At 40.4% G+C, this 17,915-nt stretch overlaps 1 protein-coding gene across 1 annotated transcript in view; it reads right to left on the reverse strand.

The window, feature by feature from the left end:
* Positions 1 to 17,915, reverse strand: part of adgrb2 (adhesion G protein-coupled receptor B2) — a 433,057-nt gene that overhangs the window by 145,265 nt on the left and 269,877 nt on the right. Inside the window, exons 15-16 of the mRNA XM_036566254.1 lie at positions 12,370 to 12,472; positions 7,838 to 7,881 (exon numbers count right to left, since the gene is read on the reverse strand). Of these exons, the coding sequence (XP_036422147.1) occupies positions 7,838 to 7,881; positions 12,370 to 12,472 (147 nt within the window). The remainder of the gene's footprint in view (positions 1 to 7,837; positions 7,882 to 12,369; positions 12,473 to 17,915) is intronic.

A 17,915-nucleotide genomic window follows, 5' to 3' on the forward strand; every position in this document is an offset into this window, starting at 1 on the left:
AACAGTGCAGCCTGTATCTGCTGGAATGGAACAATGTCAGCTTGGTCTCTGTTCACGTGGGATCACGACAGTCTATTGTGTTCACTAGTTGGTGTTACATCATGACTTGTAAACTTTGTTACCATAGAACTTGTCTGAGTTTACCTCTTTAAAACTTTGCCAGCGATCAGAGTTCAATTTGCAGTACATTAAGTTAGTTAACAAGGATGAAAGCACCATTGCTTTGCACTATGAGCACTGCCATGTTGAGGAGTCATCTGTGAGCTGCAAGTTCTGGCCTTCCCAGTGAGGACTGAAGACCCAGTTGGCCACTCGTAATTTGGACACATACCAGTTTCCACTTTGACTTTCCGAGCCTCAGCTCAGTCCATGCTGCAGCAGGAGTCACCCTGAGCTCCGGTGGAATGGCTGCACAGCACCATTTCAGCTGAAAACAATATTTTTCATAACAGCGCTCAGTACGCCCCTCTGCACAAAGACGGCTCCACAAAGCTTTCCTCAAAATTGGCTCAGAACAAACGCAGCCTGGGCTGGCCCAGATAGTGTCCATTTAGCCATCCCCATCCGCCCACAGTAGCTGCATGACGGCACGGCTGTGGGAGCATTACCAAAATCACTAAGCTAATACATTCGTGCAGTGCATCCATTATGACTTAGTGATCAAATGCAATTTATCTTCATGCGCCAAATGTTTTACTTTGTACAATATTCTTTTTTTGTGCCTGATTACAGTGGCCCTGTTGCGGTTTGGGCACTTTAAAAGCTCATAAAGCATATTCCCTTTTATTTTTCTCTCTGAAATCCATTTACAACACTTTTGTAGTTTTATGTATCAAAATTTCATTTTTATATCACCATTTTTCAGCTTTCTTTACCCCTGAGAATTACACAAATACACAATCTATTTGTGTTACTGTGATAAGGCTGATAGACTAAAATAACCTCTGTTCAACTAGCTTCACCATTCACTTCAAAGTGAATGAGCAAGCTAAAATGCTGCAGGCTGAATGGCTAGTCATATGTAAATGTAAATTGTTGTGACATCACAAACAAGATGAAGAAACTAGAAACAATATTTTCCATTATACGAGTCCTTTAGATGATGAACAGTGAACCTGTGAAGTTAAGCACAGTATGAAGTATAAAGATCGAACGCCAAAACACCGGTCAATATGATAAGGTCACTGCCCACGAAAAAAGAGAATTTAAGATTACACAGTGCCCAAAGTGTTTAAAGTTCAGACGAAATCTGTGGTTGCCTTGTTTTGCCTTTGCTGTCTGAAGCCAGTGGGTTGCTTCTCTTCATCGAGGCCTTAAAAAACAGCTCCCAGAGAGCACTAGCTGACAGCACCACAGCACTAAATCCATGTTCAGGGCATTGAGGTACATGGTATTTGTGGAGTAAAAGTATGTACAGCAGTCTTAATTAAATCATAATCTGTAAATCTCGACGCATGGACAGGGCAGGCTGAACCATGTGCAGCTACTGGGTCATATCTCTGCTCCAATCAGAAACACATGCGTACAGTGAGTGCAGTGTCAGCTTGTGCTTCGACTGATTAACAACAGCACATCAACTAGTTACTTTAAATGAGCGTCAGCTGGCAGAGAGAAAGCGTGTGCTAAGAATAATATGATTCAAAAGAAAAGCAAAGCTGCACTATTACAGCTTTATTATGCAGAAGCATAGTGTAATAACTACACAGAGCTGGCGGTGATTAGAGGCTTCACTATTGCGAGTGTGTTGGAAGAGAAGGGAAGAAACAATAACACACAGAGAGGGAGAGATCCTCTGAGAGATTATCATTATCTTAAAAAGCTGTTATCAGGGGAATTGTTTAAAGAAACTCCTAATTGCTTGAGAAAAGATGAAAAAAAAAGGAAAAATAGGAGGATAAATGCAGAAGATGAAAAATGATCACACTTTGCTTAACTCTGCTAAATGAGACGGTGTGTAATGCTTACCATAATGTTCTCTACAAAATCTCGTTTTGCAGCATAGGGTTTGTTAGTGTTAAAGTGGCGTTTTGGCTTAAAACTAGCATTTAATATGTCATTTCTCATGTTATGTAATATTCAATAATGCAGACCTGCATTCCTCAGCCTTACCAGTCTCGCCAGCAATGTTTTCTCACCACAATAACTCGCATGCATTGCACAAACATCACAGAACTGCTGGGAGTCCAGTGAAACCCCTCCTTTCTCCAATCTCACATCCTCGGCTTCTGTTCCCATGATGAAGTGTTCGCAATCCCCACTGTCATCCCATCTCGCTCCTGATCCTCAGTCACTCAATCGCTATTACAGCTATGGGGGGGTGGGGGTGGGGGGTCTGGCCTTCTAGCTACAGGCAGAAGCTGCCCAGAACTCCAGCCCAAGTTTTCAGAGTTCTCTCCCTCCCTCAATCAGTCTTCCCTCATACTACCACCGCCATGTTTTATGCATGGTCTGAACTCACAAAATGACAGCAGTAATGCTAGGTTTCTGTGTGCTTTTGTAAATCATCTCGAAATTTTTTGCATGATTCAGTGATTGAGATGTAAACAAAGCCATTCGGAGTGGTTTGATGAGAAATGGTTAACTGTAGAGAAACGTACTGACAGTGGTAGTAATAGCAACCAGAGAGCACAAATGCAGCCATTTTATCTACTAATCAAAAACCACCATGTTCATGATGATAAATCTGAATGAACAGGTTTTCTGTGGGAACTATTTTGCCTTATTTTGTCCTGCATGTCTCCTACACTTTCTGAAATTATGCAGGATAATGAGATAATTTTGGGAATCCCTGAATGGTTGTTGAAAAATGTACATAACTAAATAGCAAAAGCTGCCAGATATCAATTATTTATATAACTGTCAATAACTAATCAAACCTAAAATAAATTGTTTTGTATAGTGATAGTAATGACAAAACAAAAAATTGTGGAATTGTTTTCAACACTTTTTTAATTGTCTATGCTTGTTTGCTGATATGCCATAACAGTTACTAACAGTATTTTATTTTTCTTCAAAATCATCATCATACTATTATAACTGGAATATTCTGCTGAAATAGTTATAGCAACGTACAGATCAGACTAAACATTTTAGCAACATAATGGGAAAAAATGCCTTTATTACAAGGAACACAACTGAATTACTATACTGAATATCATCACTGGTAGCTTTAGAGGAGAAAACAAAAATGCTATTTACTTGTGATGGAAGTTAAAAGAGATTTTATTTCAAGCACTTTTCTATTTGTCTATTTATCATGATTTTTTTTAGTATTATTTCTGTTACTACCATTATTTGTTTTTGTGATTTACTATTGGCATATAAACCATGACATATCAATATGATAAGTGTAACTGTAGGTGTACTTTGTTTTCACAGTTTTAAGTTTGTTGTATGTAAGCTTTAGCCTCCGACACTGGTCCGCTCCACTTGTCAGACCAAATTTGGAAACTTGCCCAAGATGCTTGAATTTTTTCAAAAATCCACCCCCTTTCAAGATACATCACCAGACGGGGGTGACTGCTGTACTGCTGTAGGAGGTGAGTAGGTATGTTTACAGCAGATACAGCAATAGTTATTATGTTCATTTGGGCCGGAGTGTCACTTTAACATCCAGCCGTTTGAAAGTTACCATGTTTAGGTTCTACATTAGGGATAAAATGTGTGTCTGTTTTTAATCACACCTCCACATTCATCACTGGCTGATCTGGAATATAATTTGGCAGGAGAGGTAATGGGGTTTTGTGTTAATCGACTTTGCACGTTTGCAGATAGGGGTGGTTTCTGCCTCAGTAATTAGCGCCTGCTATTCTCCTGCTTAGCCAGGTCCGCCTGTTGCTGCGCGGCCGGTGTGTATTAATGATGCGAGCGCTGTGCTGTGTCAGCGGGGAGTTGCTCCAGAGGAAATACCAGAGCAGCCGCGTGTGTGTGAGTGTGCAGCACAGACGAGAATTCACCGCTCCACAGGTGCTGCACACAGGTAGCCGCTGTCTCTCTCTCTCTCTCTCTCTCACTCTCTCTCTCTCTCTCTCTCTCACTCTCTCTCTCACTCTCTCTCTCACTCTCTCACTCCCCCCCCCCAATCTCCATCTCCTTCGCTTCATGAGCAGCAATCAGTAGAGGCACAGATGCCTTCTCGCAGAAGCATGCATGCTTTAAACACACAGGGGAGCACACTAACGCGCACTTTCACACAAACAAGATGCAAAATTTGTCACTGTGTACTAAATATAGAGACAGGAACAAATGAATATTTTCTAAAGGGGCTTTCACACCTACCTTGTTTGTCACAATCAAACTTTTTCGTTAGTTCAGCTCGTTTTGACAGGTGTGAACGTTCCCATTGTCGGATGTGAAAAAAAACAAAATCAACAGTTCCACTTTGAAGAGGACTTTGGTTCAGCTCACAGCTGGTGGGAAGATGTTTTTATGACGGTCCTCACTACAATAAGTAGGTAGGTAGTTTATGGGTGAGATTTTTTTTTACAGTCTTTTGTACAGACATTGTCAGTTCACGTCACTAGTCATATTAAGCAAAATGCATTTTATCATTTGAAGGATAAATTTCTTGTTTTTTCACAATATTTCATTAAAAAGTCCTGACTTTGCCCACCTTCTGAGTTTTGATGATGTCATTGTGTACCTGCAGGTGGGGAACAATAATATTAACCAATAGTATCCTGTTACACCTGCTCCTCCCACCTTTGAGCAAAAACACTCAGCTAGCGCAGAGATTCTCCCTGATACCACGTTTCACATCATGGTACTGAAAGAAAATGCGTTATGATTTCAGATTCCTGTTGTCTTTAAAGATCTTATATCCTGTTTTTTTTGTATTTCATATTTTTCCTCGAGGACCATTTATGACATTTGGTTGGTTTAGTGTTCCAAAAATGGTCACAATTCATGTTCACATGACCATTTCCAACCTCCAATTGCCTCTTAGAATTTTATTTAGAAATTTATTTTATTATTTTGTCTTTATGACTGATATAAGATATAAGACCTCTGTTCTAACTGGCTGTCTTGTATTGTGCCTCATTCAAAAAGCACTCAGAGCTGAAGCACTCCCTTGAACTTCAATATGAATGGGTGGAGCCAAAGTGCTGTAGGCTTGTTCTTGTGACATCACAGAAACAATGAAACAGGCTGCTTCCACATATGGACTGAATGGACTGGGTCATGAATGGCATGTCTTGAAACTCTGGCAATGTTTACATACCACTTCAAAACTACTTTATCTCAAAAACGCAAGGGAAATTTGGTTGTCCAATGATAGAGACAAAATTATATCAATGTGTGAGATGCCCTTTGGACAAGTGGTAGCATGGGTAACAAAAAGTTCTTACCAAAGTCCTTACCAAAATGAGCTAGATAAACTCTCAGCACAACATCACCGAGCACCCCAATCAGCACTGCTGAATACTCACATGGACATGCACACCCACATGGACAAACAGTTTGATAAGTTGTAAAACCAAAACCACATTAAAAAGATGCAATATAACCAAACAATGAACTCTGGTGCAGAGTTTAGTGATCGAACTAGGTGTGAAAACAGTTTCTACAGCCAAACTGCTACTGCCATCTCAAGTGCCAACTCTGCTCCCAGAACATCATCAGTAGTAGCTTGGGATATGTGATAGAGGGAACGCATAACTATAAATCTGTGGCCTGAGACACAGGACCTCCTTTTAAAGTGACAGTTTAACTGCTACTTTCACCTCTAAAAGTCCCAGGTTTATTAAACTCTTAGGCGTATTATTCAGCAACTACAGGGACTACAGTGCAAACTGGCTGAGCTACACTCTTAAAAAGATGGTGGTTTAAAGGTTCTTAAGTAAAAAAAACCCTTTGCATGATTAAAGGGTTCTTTGCAGTGCGAAAGAGTTCTTCAGATTGATTGTGAATGTGTTGTATATGGTTCTATATAGCACCAAAAAGGGTTCTTCTACTGTTACGATATCAAGCTTGTAACAATAAGAGAACCCTTTTTGGAGCCACTTAGAACCCTTCTCAAAAAGGTGCTATGAGGACCCATCTACAGCACATCAACAATCTCTATCAACCTGAAGAACCCGTTCATCCTGCATGGAACTCTTTAATCATGCAAAGGGTTCTTTGAGAGTTCAAGGTTCTATGTAGAGTCCTTTTCATTATTAAAGAACCCTTGAAGAACCAGCTTTTTTAATATGTGTATTCTTAGGTTATAGAGGTGTGTAGGTAAACTTTGAGTCCACCGGTGGGTAATGACTATTTAAGGGGTTAAATTAATTTAAACTTTTATAATAAAAAATCAAATTTACATAATTCTCTACTTAGTGCAAATACAGTCGATCGGACAAAACGAGTTTGCTTCTTTGGTTTTGCACTGAAGCTTTGAGTCTAATGTAACTGTCACGCCTCCTGCCGAGAACGCCTCCTCTGCCTGTTCCTGTTCCCCTGCAGAATCACGTAGACTGTCTAGAGGACTCTGAGCTGACTTCGTAACAGTAACAAGAAATAGAAGCTTATCAGTTCCAAGACAGCTAATTATCATCATGCAAACTGCACGCTTAAATCATCACACACCCGTCTCAGTCCACATCGAGTCATCTCAAATAGACTTGCTTATGTGGTTTCTTACACTGCATGGCATATTGTTATTTATAAACATGGACAAAACCATATTGTACAGCTAAAAACAGCAGCAGAAGGCATTTTAAACCCTGAACTTTGCTCATTTTTATCATACAGTGACAGAAACAATGTCGATAGCAAGCAATTAAAATGTGTGATGATTCAGTCAAGCAGTTTATACAATTCCAGCCTGGTAGCTTTAAGCTTTCATTACTAGTTCCTTTAGCTTCACAGCTCCAGTGCAAAACTAAAGGATCACACTTAAAACACCAAACATGTTTTGGCTGATCAACAACTGGACGGTTCACAGAACTATCACTCTAAATGATGAGGTTGTAACATTGGAGGCAACTTCAAAGGAATTGAAGCGAATGGCTTCGTGAGACTCAATATCTAAAAGCTTCCGAAGAAAAACAATTTTTCAAATTTTCAAGAGTGTTTCAGTGGGAGAACTCTGGCTAAGGCAGCTGATGTGCCTATGGATGCCCCCACAGCACCATTTCAGCTGCAATATGAGTCAACCTGTCTTGCAAAAATGCAGAGCAGTGTGTCAGCCGCCTATTGTATGGCTGGAGGAGAGAAGGGGATCCGTATTCACTCTCACTAATTCAATTAACACAGTGTCAGGGACTTCATTACTAGCTTCTGACTGCTAATGAATCTGCAAAATGCAAACACTTCCTCCGACATACACATGCAGTACTGTGCAGAAGTCAGAGACCAGCACTCATTTACTTAATTTCCACTCGAAACAGCCGCAGAGTACAAGTTATTTATTTTTCAGCATCATGTTGAGTTGTCTTTTCACAGTGGAAGGATGAACAGAAACACCTGTGGATTTTCTGAGATTTGAAGCAGCTTGATTTTCTCCTCTCTCTCAAAGATGAAAGCTTTAAGTGCTGTTTCTCTGATGGGGATACCTTTTACCCATTTCACCCATTTACTCTGTATCTTTCAATATGTTTCCAGTTTTGGAAACCCCTGTTTTTTCACTTGTTTCCTTTGCCTTTCTTCTTCTTTATGCAAGTAGATTATCTTACTTCTAATCTCCTCAGAAATATCTCCTTAAAAATGAATAACTTGTACTGAACGGCTGTTTTGACATGGAATTTCTGACTTTTGCCCAGTACTGTAGATGTGTCATCCAAGTGAATAAGAGAGCTCGTACAACAGCAGCATATGTGTGCATGCCTGTGTGTGTGTATAGAATTAGACTTACGGGCTGCTTTGGTCCCAGACAACACATTGTGGGTCTGACGTGCCCTTTAGAGAGAAGAGACAGACAGAGAAGGAAGGAGGGAGTTAGCGCTGGAGGAGATAAACAGGAGGCGTTAGGAGGTAAAACAGAATGCATCAGACAAGGAAAAAGCTGCAAAAAAAGTGCTCTTTGTGCATGTTTGTGTTTATACTGAACAACAGGTTCTTGGGACTCAAACTCAAGTCAGCCCTTTTATTTATCGTTCAGCACACATCTCTGTCTAGACTGCAGATGATTCATTACCAAAACTCATTCACAATTTATTGATTCGCAAGAGTCAAGGCTGATTCCCTCACTTCCAGGCCAGAGTGAGGCCCTAATCAGGGTTCAGTGGTGCATGGCTGGGTGAATCGCCCATTATTGGTTCATCAGTGAATCGACGGGTATAATTGACTAATCTGTCTCAGCTCCACTTCTGCCCATTATCTCTCTCTTTGGAGGGAGAGTTGTCCAGGGGCAGCACTTACTGACCCCTCTAATGGGGATCTTATGTCTCCAAACTATTGCTGTTTTTATAGCAGTTTTTATGAACTGCTCATGTCAGTATTCGAAATATTAGACATTTAAAGAAGTTCAATACATTATATTGACATGAGGGGACATGTGAGGAGAAACTGTTCCATTTATGTCACTTTTCCACCAAACTTTAATGTTGGCCCTAGGCATTCTGTGGGGGTTGTGTTCTCCTGGCATCTGCCAAACCCAGATTCATCCATCAGACTGCCAGTGGAACGTTTCCACTGCTCAAGAGTCCAGTCATGGCGTACTTCACACCCCTCCAGCCGACGCTCGGCATTGCGCATAGTGATCTTAGGCTTGTGGGCAGCTGCTTTGCCATGGAAACCCATATCATGAAGCTCCCAACACACAGTCTAATTTTATTTAAATTTCTTATCTAAATTTCTGTCCTCTAGTCGAGCAGGACAGAAATTTCACAAACTAACTTGTAGTGAAGGTGGCATCCTACGACACTGCCATGTTTTCCATTCTACTGTCAGCGTGTGTCTATGGAGATCGCATGGCTATGCTTGATTTTGTACACCTGTTAGCAATGGGTATGGCTGAAACACCTGAACCTAACAATTAGATGAGGTGTCCACATTCTTTTGGCCATGTAAAGCACATAAAATTGATGGTGTTGTTAAACAGGCCTCCGCCTATTTCATTATTTAGGAATGATGCTTCATAACAGTGTTATAAATAAAACAACTGTCCATCACTTTAGTTTTAGGCCCCTTATGTCAATACATTGTCATTTACTTCATAAAGCATCTTATGTTATCTTGTGATTACTGGCATAAGCTCTTCTCAAATATTCAAGTATTCGTTTATAAATATGTTATTCAATCCTTATGACTTATGAAGTCCCTACATAGGTAGCCTTTGAAATAAAGTGTTACCCTATTACTGCATAACAACCCAAGAGTCTGGCTAAAAGAACAGAAAAAAGAAGACATAATTTTCAAGTAAGACCACTAAACAAAAATTTAGCAAATTTTTTCTTAGATCTTTTCCCTATAATCCCTTTTACAAGGTCTTTTATTCTCTATAATTCCACAAAAAAAGGAAAAAAAAAGGCTTGTGAAATAAATTCATGTGCCCCCTGGTGACTGACTGTGGCATGACTTTTGCTTAACTACTGAATAACTGGCTATTAGCCTCATATCACATCAAAAGAACAGCAGCCCTCAGCATCCTTTGCTAAGCTGTACAGAAATGCATGCAGGCGCACGCACGTACGCATGCACCCTTGTCTTTGCTGCCTTATGTGTCCTGACAGCATATGGCCTGGCCTGCACTAATTGCGCAGTGTGCGAGCACTGATGGCACTCCAGTACAGCTCTGCCAGTTCACGTTCAGCAGCACGGAGCCTATTAGCACATACAGAGCAGCGACATAAGGAATTTAGCTCCGGATACGGCTCGTGGATACCAGGAGGACAGAGTTGGCTGCTTGGAAGACAAAGTGAGCAGAATGCAAGATTTTTTTTTGTTATGTGATGCTAAAATCACTGAAATCACTTTCACTTAGATCAGCTGTCAGTAACAGACTCGTTGAAGCCTGTGGCCAAGGCACGGACCACCGCGCGAGCTGCCTGGGCTAAAACTGACAGATATGGATGAGGCCTGGCCACTGAGAGAGCTAGCCACAGCTGGTGGTGAGAGGGGGCGGCTATGCCTCCACCTCCCAGCATGCCACTGTGGGTCAGGTCAGAGCAGGCATGCTGCCTCAGAGCAGCTGTCCATACTGAGAGGACATGTCCCAGCCCCCCTAAACCAACATCTGTGGCCAGGACGTGTGGGTACAGACCCTGGCCGAGATCCACTCCGGGACCACCACTGAACAGGTCACGACCTACCATCGCCTCTGGAGAGATTTGGAAAGGTTGAGCATGTACGCACATACACACCCACACTCGGTCCCAAAACTCCAGCAGGAGGCAGCAGGTGAAGGTTGCCATAGCAACGCAGGGGTGGCGGGGGATCAAAATGACAGATTTCTGCTGATTTACTAACCACACCAATAGCACTGCAGCACAGGAGCCTCCACATTGCTTCCTCTGACACACTGTCAACCCATCTGGAGGTCAAATATGACACACGCTAAAATATGAACGTAATGCTGGCAATTTCACATTACATGCTAAAACTGTATCGCTCCATGTGCTGGCAGCTAGCAGCTTCCAGGCTTCTGGGCTGTGTTAATTTTCATGTACAAATAATGTGTTTTTTCATGGATGAAGGGGCATACTGTGTATAGGTCACGTCTAATGCCAGTTGTTGTACACATAATTATTATATGACCACACAGTTAGCACACAGAGGCTATATTATCAAAAGGTCACAAAGCTGTTGTAGGAACATGGTAGTTAAGGATAATGTTAGCAAGGCATCCCTAATAGCTATAATGAAAGAACTTGGTTCTTCACAGCTGAATACAAAGTAAAACCATGCATGGTGCAGAAAATAATGTAATATTTTGTTGCAGGTGTGAGAAAACTTTTCTCAGAAGTGAAAACTTTAAAGTCTGCGTTCGAAAGGCTAGACGAGCTTTTAGCTCAAAAATGTTGTCACTTAAATTATATATGATATGATGAACTGTGCTTCATTTGACCAGAAATATGAATTAAACAAGTTTAAACAAGGTCTATTTTCAAGTTCGATCCCTGGTGATGCTACAGCCATCCGTGGCCGGGAGTCCAAGAGAGCACAATTGGCCTCGCTCTCTGGGTGGGTAGGATGGCCCCTCCTTCTCCCCACATCACTCAGTGTGATGATAGTCAGCGCAGGCATCTGTTAGCTGATGTAGCAGATCTGGTGGTTGGCAATTTCCTCAGAGCGCGTTCGGCTGTCCAATGATGTTAGGTGAGCGGCATTTCGAAAAGATGTGGCGGCGCTTCACAGGTCTCGGAGGAAGGCTGTGCTAGCCTTTGCCCTCCTAGAGCTGGTGGTATCGTGGGATTGGGGGAGTCCTAATTAGTGAGTTGAATAGGATATGACTAAATTGGGGACAAAATTGGGAAAATAATCCAAAAAAAAGTCTTTTGACTTCAGGTTGACTTTGAAGGAGAAGGCAAAATGTTCTTCATTTTAATTTTAAAATGACAAATGAAAAATGTAACTGCAATTATATTTGTTGTAAATAGGCTTACTTACATCCTACAGCAGTACCTGAATAGTCTGTGCAGCAATATTTTCCAGTTTAAAGGTTAGGGAAACCCCTTCTGACGACAGCTTTTTTAAGGTGAGAGGAACATTTGAAGAACTCCAAGCCTTTTGGGGCAGGTACCTGAGGGTACGTTGTTAGAAATGTTTTTTTTTTCAGTAGCTGGCCAATGTAGAAGGAAGCTAGACAGCTAACTTAGTTCTAGTAAGCTTAATATTACGTCTGTATCTATAACCCTCTACATCAATGGCTATGTCATTGGGATTGCCAATAGCGGTATAATATATTTGCATAATGCATGCTGGGAATTGTAGTGAGAGAACACTGGCAGGCAAAAACAGCAAATACAGGCAACAGTGAATTCTGTCAAACTGATGCTGAGGAAAGTAAAGCTGTGCTACAGAATGTGTTATTTCTCATAACATGAGAAATAACATATTAACATGTCATCCCTGTTAGAACAAAACCTCATATCTCCAAAAAGTAACTTTACAAAAAATCGAAAAACACTCCTAACTTTGTATGGAGGATTATATTCTACTTCATTTTGGACTATTTCTGTTTGTCCATTTGTCAATAAACTTCGACACAATATAAAGAGCAGCTCTTATTTTCGAATTATATCAAAAAATGAAAATCGACAACGAGTAATTTATAGAGTAATTTTGGACCACTTGTACTGGTCCATTCATCATGAAGTGTTCACAAAATTTAAAGGACAGCTGGTGTTTTCAAATGGTCTAAAACATAAATAAATAAATACAGAAAAAAATGAATTGACAATTTAAATCAGGGTTTAATTTTATGACTGAGGTGCGATTACTCACATTCAGCAGAGGCGCCAGTTCCACCACTACCACAGGCTCAGTGGGTTTGGGTAAAGGACGCACTGTCACTGTCAAAATCTTCGAGCTGATCACCAGTGGATCTCTGACAAAACACAGAACAAGACAGAAAGTGATGAGGAGTAATAAAAAAAACAAAAAAAACAAGGCGCTGCATTGCATTGAATTGAAGTGACTGTTAGGTTGTGCTATTTTGGCCTGTTTGCCTGTACACAAGTTTGTTTGCTTGTTTGTTTGTGTGTGTTTGTGTGTGTGTGAGAGACAGAGAGGTAGAAGTGAGGTCACAATGAGGAACAGACTGGACGGGCTTGTTTGGCCCGCAGCAGAGAGAGAGCGAGACTGTGTGCTCTCTCGAGAAAATTAATGAGACGCAAACCAAAAGCCAACCAAAACTAAACAAACAGTCGTGATCCCATACATATTCAACAGCCTCGACTGCAACCAAGCACACTGAAGAGCAATGACCTGGATACCTCTCACCTCAACTCATACAAGCATGCGGAGGAGAGGGTAAGGGGAGAGGGGGAGACGGGGAGGGAGAGTGAGAGAGAGAGAAAGAGACATAAAGAGACAGGGAAGGAAGAGAGAAATGGGGAAGGAGAGAGAGAAAGGACAGACAGAAAAGAGAGAGACAAGAAACAGAAAAGAAAGAGAGAGAGAGAGAAGACAGAAAGAAGATAGGAGAGATAGAGAGAAAGAGAGAGAGAGAGAGAGAGAGGGAGAGATGTAGAGACATGAGACACAGAGGAGGTAAAATTAAGGCAATGACAGAAAAGAAATGACAGAGAAAGATAGAGAAGAGAGAGAGAGAGAGAGCGAGAGAGCGAGAGAGTGTGAGAGAGAGAGTGAGAGAGAAAGAGAGAGAGAGAGAAAGAGAAAGAGAGAGAGAGAGAGCGAGAGAGTGTGAGAGAGAGAGAGTGAGAGAGAAAGAGAGAGAGAGAAGAGAGAGAGAGAGAGAGAGAGAGAGAGAGAGAGAGAGAAAGAGAGAGAGAGAGAGAGAGAGAGAGAGAGAGAGTGAGAGAGAAAGAGAGAGAGAGAGAGAGAGAGAGAAGAGACATGGAGGAGGTAAAATGGAAAGAAAGGAAAGTGAAGGTGAACTGAACAGGCTGAGTGTTGGAAATCAAAGCTAGTTGAATGGCAGGGGAGGCTGTGGTGTTGGCAGTGGGGGTAAAGGCCTCTGACACAGTTTGTTGAATTTGGATGGCAGAGCCCTGCAGGTTTAGAGCATTTAGAGCAGGAGAGGATGAGGGTTACTCTGCATGCCCCTTAGTCCACACCGAGTACATCTTCCTAATTAAGCTTCTCTCCTGCTCAGCCTGAAAAGTCCAGCAGTCTGGTCCACTCAAATGGCACTTCCACTGCACTAAGTACCCTCTTACCAATGGCTAGATTCAGACCATCAGTCCACTTCCACACTGTCAGCATCATTAATTCTATTACTCATTTTCTATTCATTTGTATTATGTGTACCTGCCCAGTGTGTATCCTGCCTTCCACCCAATGACGGCTGAGATAGGGTCCAGCTCCCCCCGCAACCCAGAAGGATAAGCAGCTTAGAAAATGTGTGTGTGTGTGTGTGTGTGTGTATTATATGTAATGGCAGAGCATATATTTATAAGCAATGTCCTTCACCTTTTCCTTAGCTTTGAGGATCCACTTTTACAGTGAGCTGCAATTAGCACAACTTGTTAAAGATCATAGTTATTAAATAGTACCAATCTGTTAGCATAGCTTCTTAGTGATTCAGCTAGCTATGTTTGATGGAATGGAAGAGTAGACAGCAAGTAATTTATTGCTGTGCTTAGAGCTGAATTGTTAGTGAACTTTGTCTTTTGATATTGCTGTGAATGATTCACAAAGTGAATCACAAGTGTGTTTTGGGTACATGGGGAGTCAGGCTGTGGATTTGAAAGTATTTTTTTCTCTGTTCATTTGCTCATCTCCTTATGGAAGCCTATTTCCGTCAGATAGAGGAGAAACATAAAAATCTCTGTTTTTTTAGCTGTGTCTCTGTTTCTGGCAGCAGTATGTCAAAATTTGTTTTATTTTCTCTAAATATTGACATCACAAAATAGTGACTTATATTCTCTAAATATTGACTAAATATCTTGAAATAATGACATTTTCTCTGCTTACTGGCTGAGTATTACAAAAGAATAGACTTAATATCAACTTAATACAGTGAAGTATTTACTTATTTTCTCAAAATGATGACTTGGTACCTCAAATAATGACTTTCTCAAAATACTGATTTAAAGCTGCACTACACAGCGGATAAATCTGATGATTACCGGTGCGTTGAATGAGTTTTCAAAGAGAACACAGTCAGTGACGTGGTCTGAAAAACTCCCATGAAATCCATCCCAAAGCCTCCGGCTTTATAATACTATTCCAGGCACTGCAGGATAAATTGTTTTGAAACGCTACTTCTTTCAATTTTAATACATTTTTTTTACATAGTGCAGCTTTAATATCTCAAAATACTTTCTTATTTTCTTGAAATTTAGAAGCTAATTATTTAAATTATTATTTTCATTCTGACATAGTCAAAATTCTGAGAAAATAAGTAACAAAAATAACAAAATAAATGCTTCCAGAAACAGAGAAGGAGGAAAATCAGAGAATATTGGGAAGTTCATCATGTTAAGTGCTGTCCCTTTACTAGAGGACATGAGTGGAGGATGTAAAAAGCTCCTCAGATGGTCACATAGCCCAGTTAAATGGACACTCCAGCCTGTTTCAGCCTAATCTCTAGCTGCTGCATCTGTAACATATGGTTAATTATTATGAACAATAATTTCGCTGTACTTGGAAATCAATAGAAAACCCATTGACTTCCACAGTATCTCTGCCCACCGGCTTTTACTGTGAGTGTGTTTCATTACAAATGTAATTTCAGAATGAATGCTATGTTGTATGATCCTGGTTATCTTAGCACTGCCCTCAGCAGACAATTTCTATTTGGATGTAAGTGAAGTTTAGTTGGTGTGAAAGTGACAAGAATGTCCCAGTACTGGTGTTCGCACCTCGCTGCCTCACCTCCTCTGCTTCATGAACTTTGAACCATGTGATGAGTGCAGGACGGCAGGAGAGGAGGAAACACTTCTAGGACAAAGCTAGTGAGTCAGTGATTCAGTGTTAGGGACACTGACTATTCTTGGCCTCACCAGATGAGTTAGTCATATCAAAGGAGTGCTAACAGAAGGGGCTGAACACTATAGATTGTCTCTTGAGGGATTATAGGATTAAGTAATACGCTATAAGCCAAATGCTGTAAGCTACATCCCCAAGGAGGATATTACAGCATAGCTAACATAGAGCCTTTCATACTGGCTCTAGCAGGTACCACTGAGGCAGGGGCATTGTACGCAATAGAAAGATCAGAACAGAAAGGCCAACTGGTATTTTTTGCAGATGTCAAATGTGACAGTAAAAAGGCTCTCAGATCAAAGCAGAGCAAAGTTGGCTTCTGGAGTACACACACCTTTATATGGTTCATATCCCAATATGAGATTCACAACCGGATAGGCACACAACACAACATTTCACCCAAAACATTATGTTAAACAATGTTAAGACAAATCGTTCAAATATAAATGCAGTGCAAAAGTCAGAGAACATCTGTCATATATTTAATTTCTAGTTAAAACTCTCATTAAGTACAAGTTATTACATTTACTGCAGATATTTCTAAAAATATTAGATAGAAGATAATCCACAAGCATGAGAAATGGAAAATCAAAGGAAAAAAAGTGGAAAAAAAGGGGTTTCCAAAACTGGAGTTCAAAAATTGATTAAAAGTTAAAGGGAAAAAACGAGACTCCTAACAACTATGGAAGACCTGGCAGACCACCAAAACAGACACAATCAGATAAACAGACCTTAAGGCTTTCATCTTTGACAGAGAGGAGAAAATCAAGCTCCGCTCTTGCTTCAGATCTGAAAAACTCCACAGGTGTTTCTGTCCATCCTTCCACTGTGAGAAGAAAACTCAACACTATGAGTTTGAAATGATGTGTAGCTGTCAAGAAGCCCTCACTGAGAAAAGGCATTTAAAAAACTGATCAAAGAAGCTGCTGGTGTTCTCAGAACAATGCACTGATCACCCCAGAGTCCAGACGTCAACATCACTGAATGTGTTTGAAATTCTTGGATCGTGAGAAACAGAAAATGCAACCAACTTCTAAGACTGAACTTTGGAGGGGTGGAAAAACATTCCCTGTAGATTTCTTTGAAAAAAATGAAAGCAAGTCGGTTGAAAAGAATGGCAGGTGTAATAAAGGCCAACGGTGGACATTAAAGATACAGGGTCTATACACTAAACAGTGGAATGCCAGGACTTTTCTATGACTTTTCCATAACAGAAAATAAATTTCCATGTCAAACATTTGGCACAGTGCTGGGCAATGGTGAGCTTGGTGAGCGCCAAGGTACAATTCAAAGGTGCACGACCGTGCCGCGACAGCACCGTTGCGCCACTTGCAATGCTTCAGTTATAAACCTAGCTTGACTCACAGGGAAGAAGCGAGTCAACTAGGTTGGTGTGAGAAGCAGCAGAGGTGTGTTTTCCTCTTACATTTAAGTTGTTAATTTAAATCTCCAGTATTAAAATGTCAAAATATCTTCCAAAGCCCACATGTCCTGAATGCTAGCCGAGCTTCATGTTACCAGCACATTAATAAAGCTAGTCCACATGAAGATACATTAGCCTCGGCTCTCTGTGCTTTTTGTGATATGGACTCTTCAGTGCTTCAAATGTCATGAGATGACGAACAGCATGGGGGAAAAGTCCAGGACATTCCTTGATTTTTCTAGCACTTATTTATTTTTTTTTATTTTCAAGGCCTGGAAAACCAAATTTATATATTCCGTGACTTTTTCAGGATTTTCATGACCAAAATACTGAAAAAAATGTAATTGTTGAGGTTTCTGTGTCATTTTCTGCTTTTATTCCTTACACTGGAAAATTAATAACTTGTACTTAATGGCTGGTTTGACTGGAAATCAAGTTTAGAGTGGTCTCTTTGGACAGTACTGTGTACCTCTCAATGCACATTAGAACCACTGACAGAGGTGTAAAATTCAGGTCCAGAAAGTAAAAATCCTTCCCAGGATTTTGTTTTATTGGCCGGGCTTCTCTAGTTAGATCTAGAGATGAAATGATATTAAAATTTCATATCACGATTATCATGACCAAAATTATCACGGTTATCGGTATTATCGCGATATTGTTCAAACGTGTTGAAAAGTTAAATAAATAAATAAATAAATAAATAAATACTGAATCCCAAAACTGAAACTTGTTTCACCAACTTTTATATTAACACAAATAGAACTGGCAACAATATGCACTTTTTTGTTTGAATAAACATTAAAAAAATATAGTCAATGCATTTGTAGTATTACTTTTGTATTACTTACAATACTTGTAATACCCTGTAAACAAAAGAATAGCAAATGTATTATTATTATTACTGTTATTACTATTGTTATTATTATGAGGTGGGTCTTAATGGAAAATGACTACT

Source organism: Colossoma macropomum, unplaced genomic scaffold (genome assembly GCF_904425465.1).
Source record: "Colossoma macropomum unplaced genomic scaffold, Colossoma_macropomum, whole genome shotgun sequence".
NCBI lineage: Eukaryota > Metazoa > Chordata > Actinopteri > Characiformes > Serrasalmidae > Colossoma > Colossoma macropomum.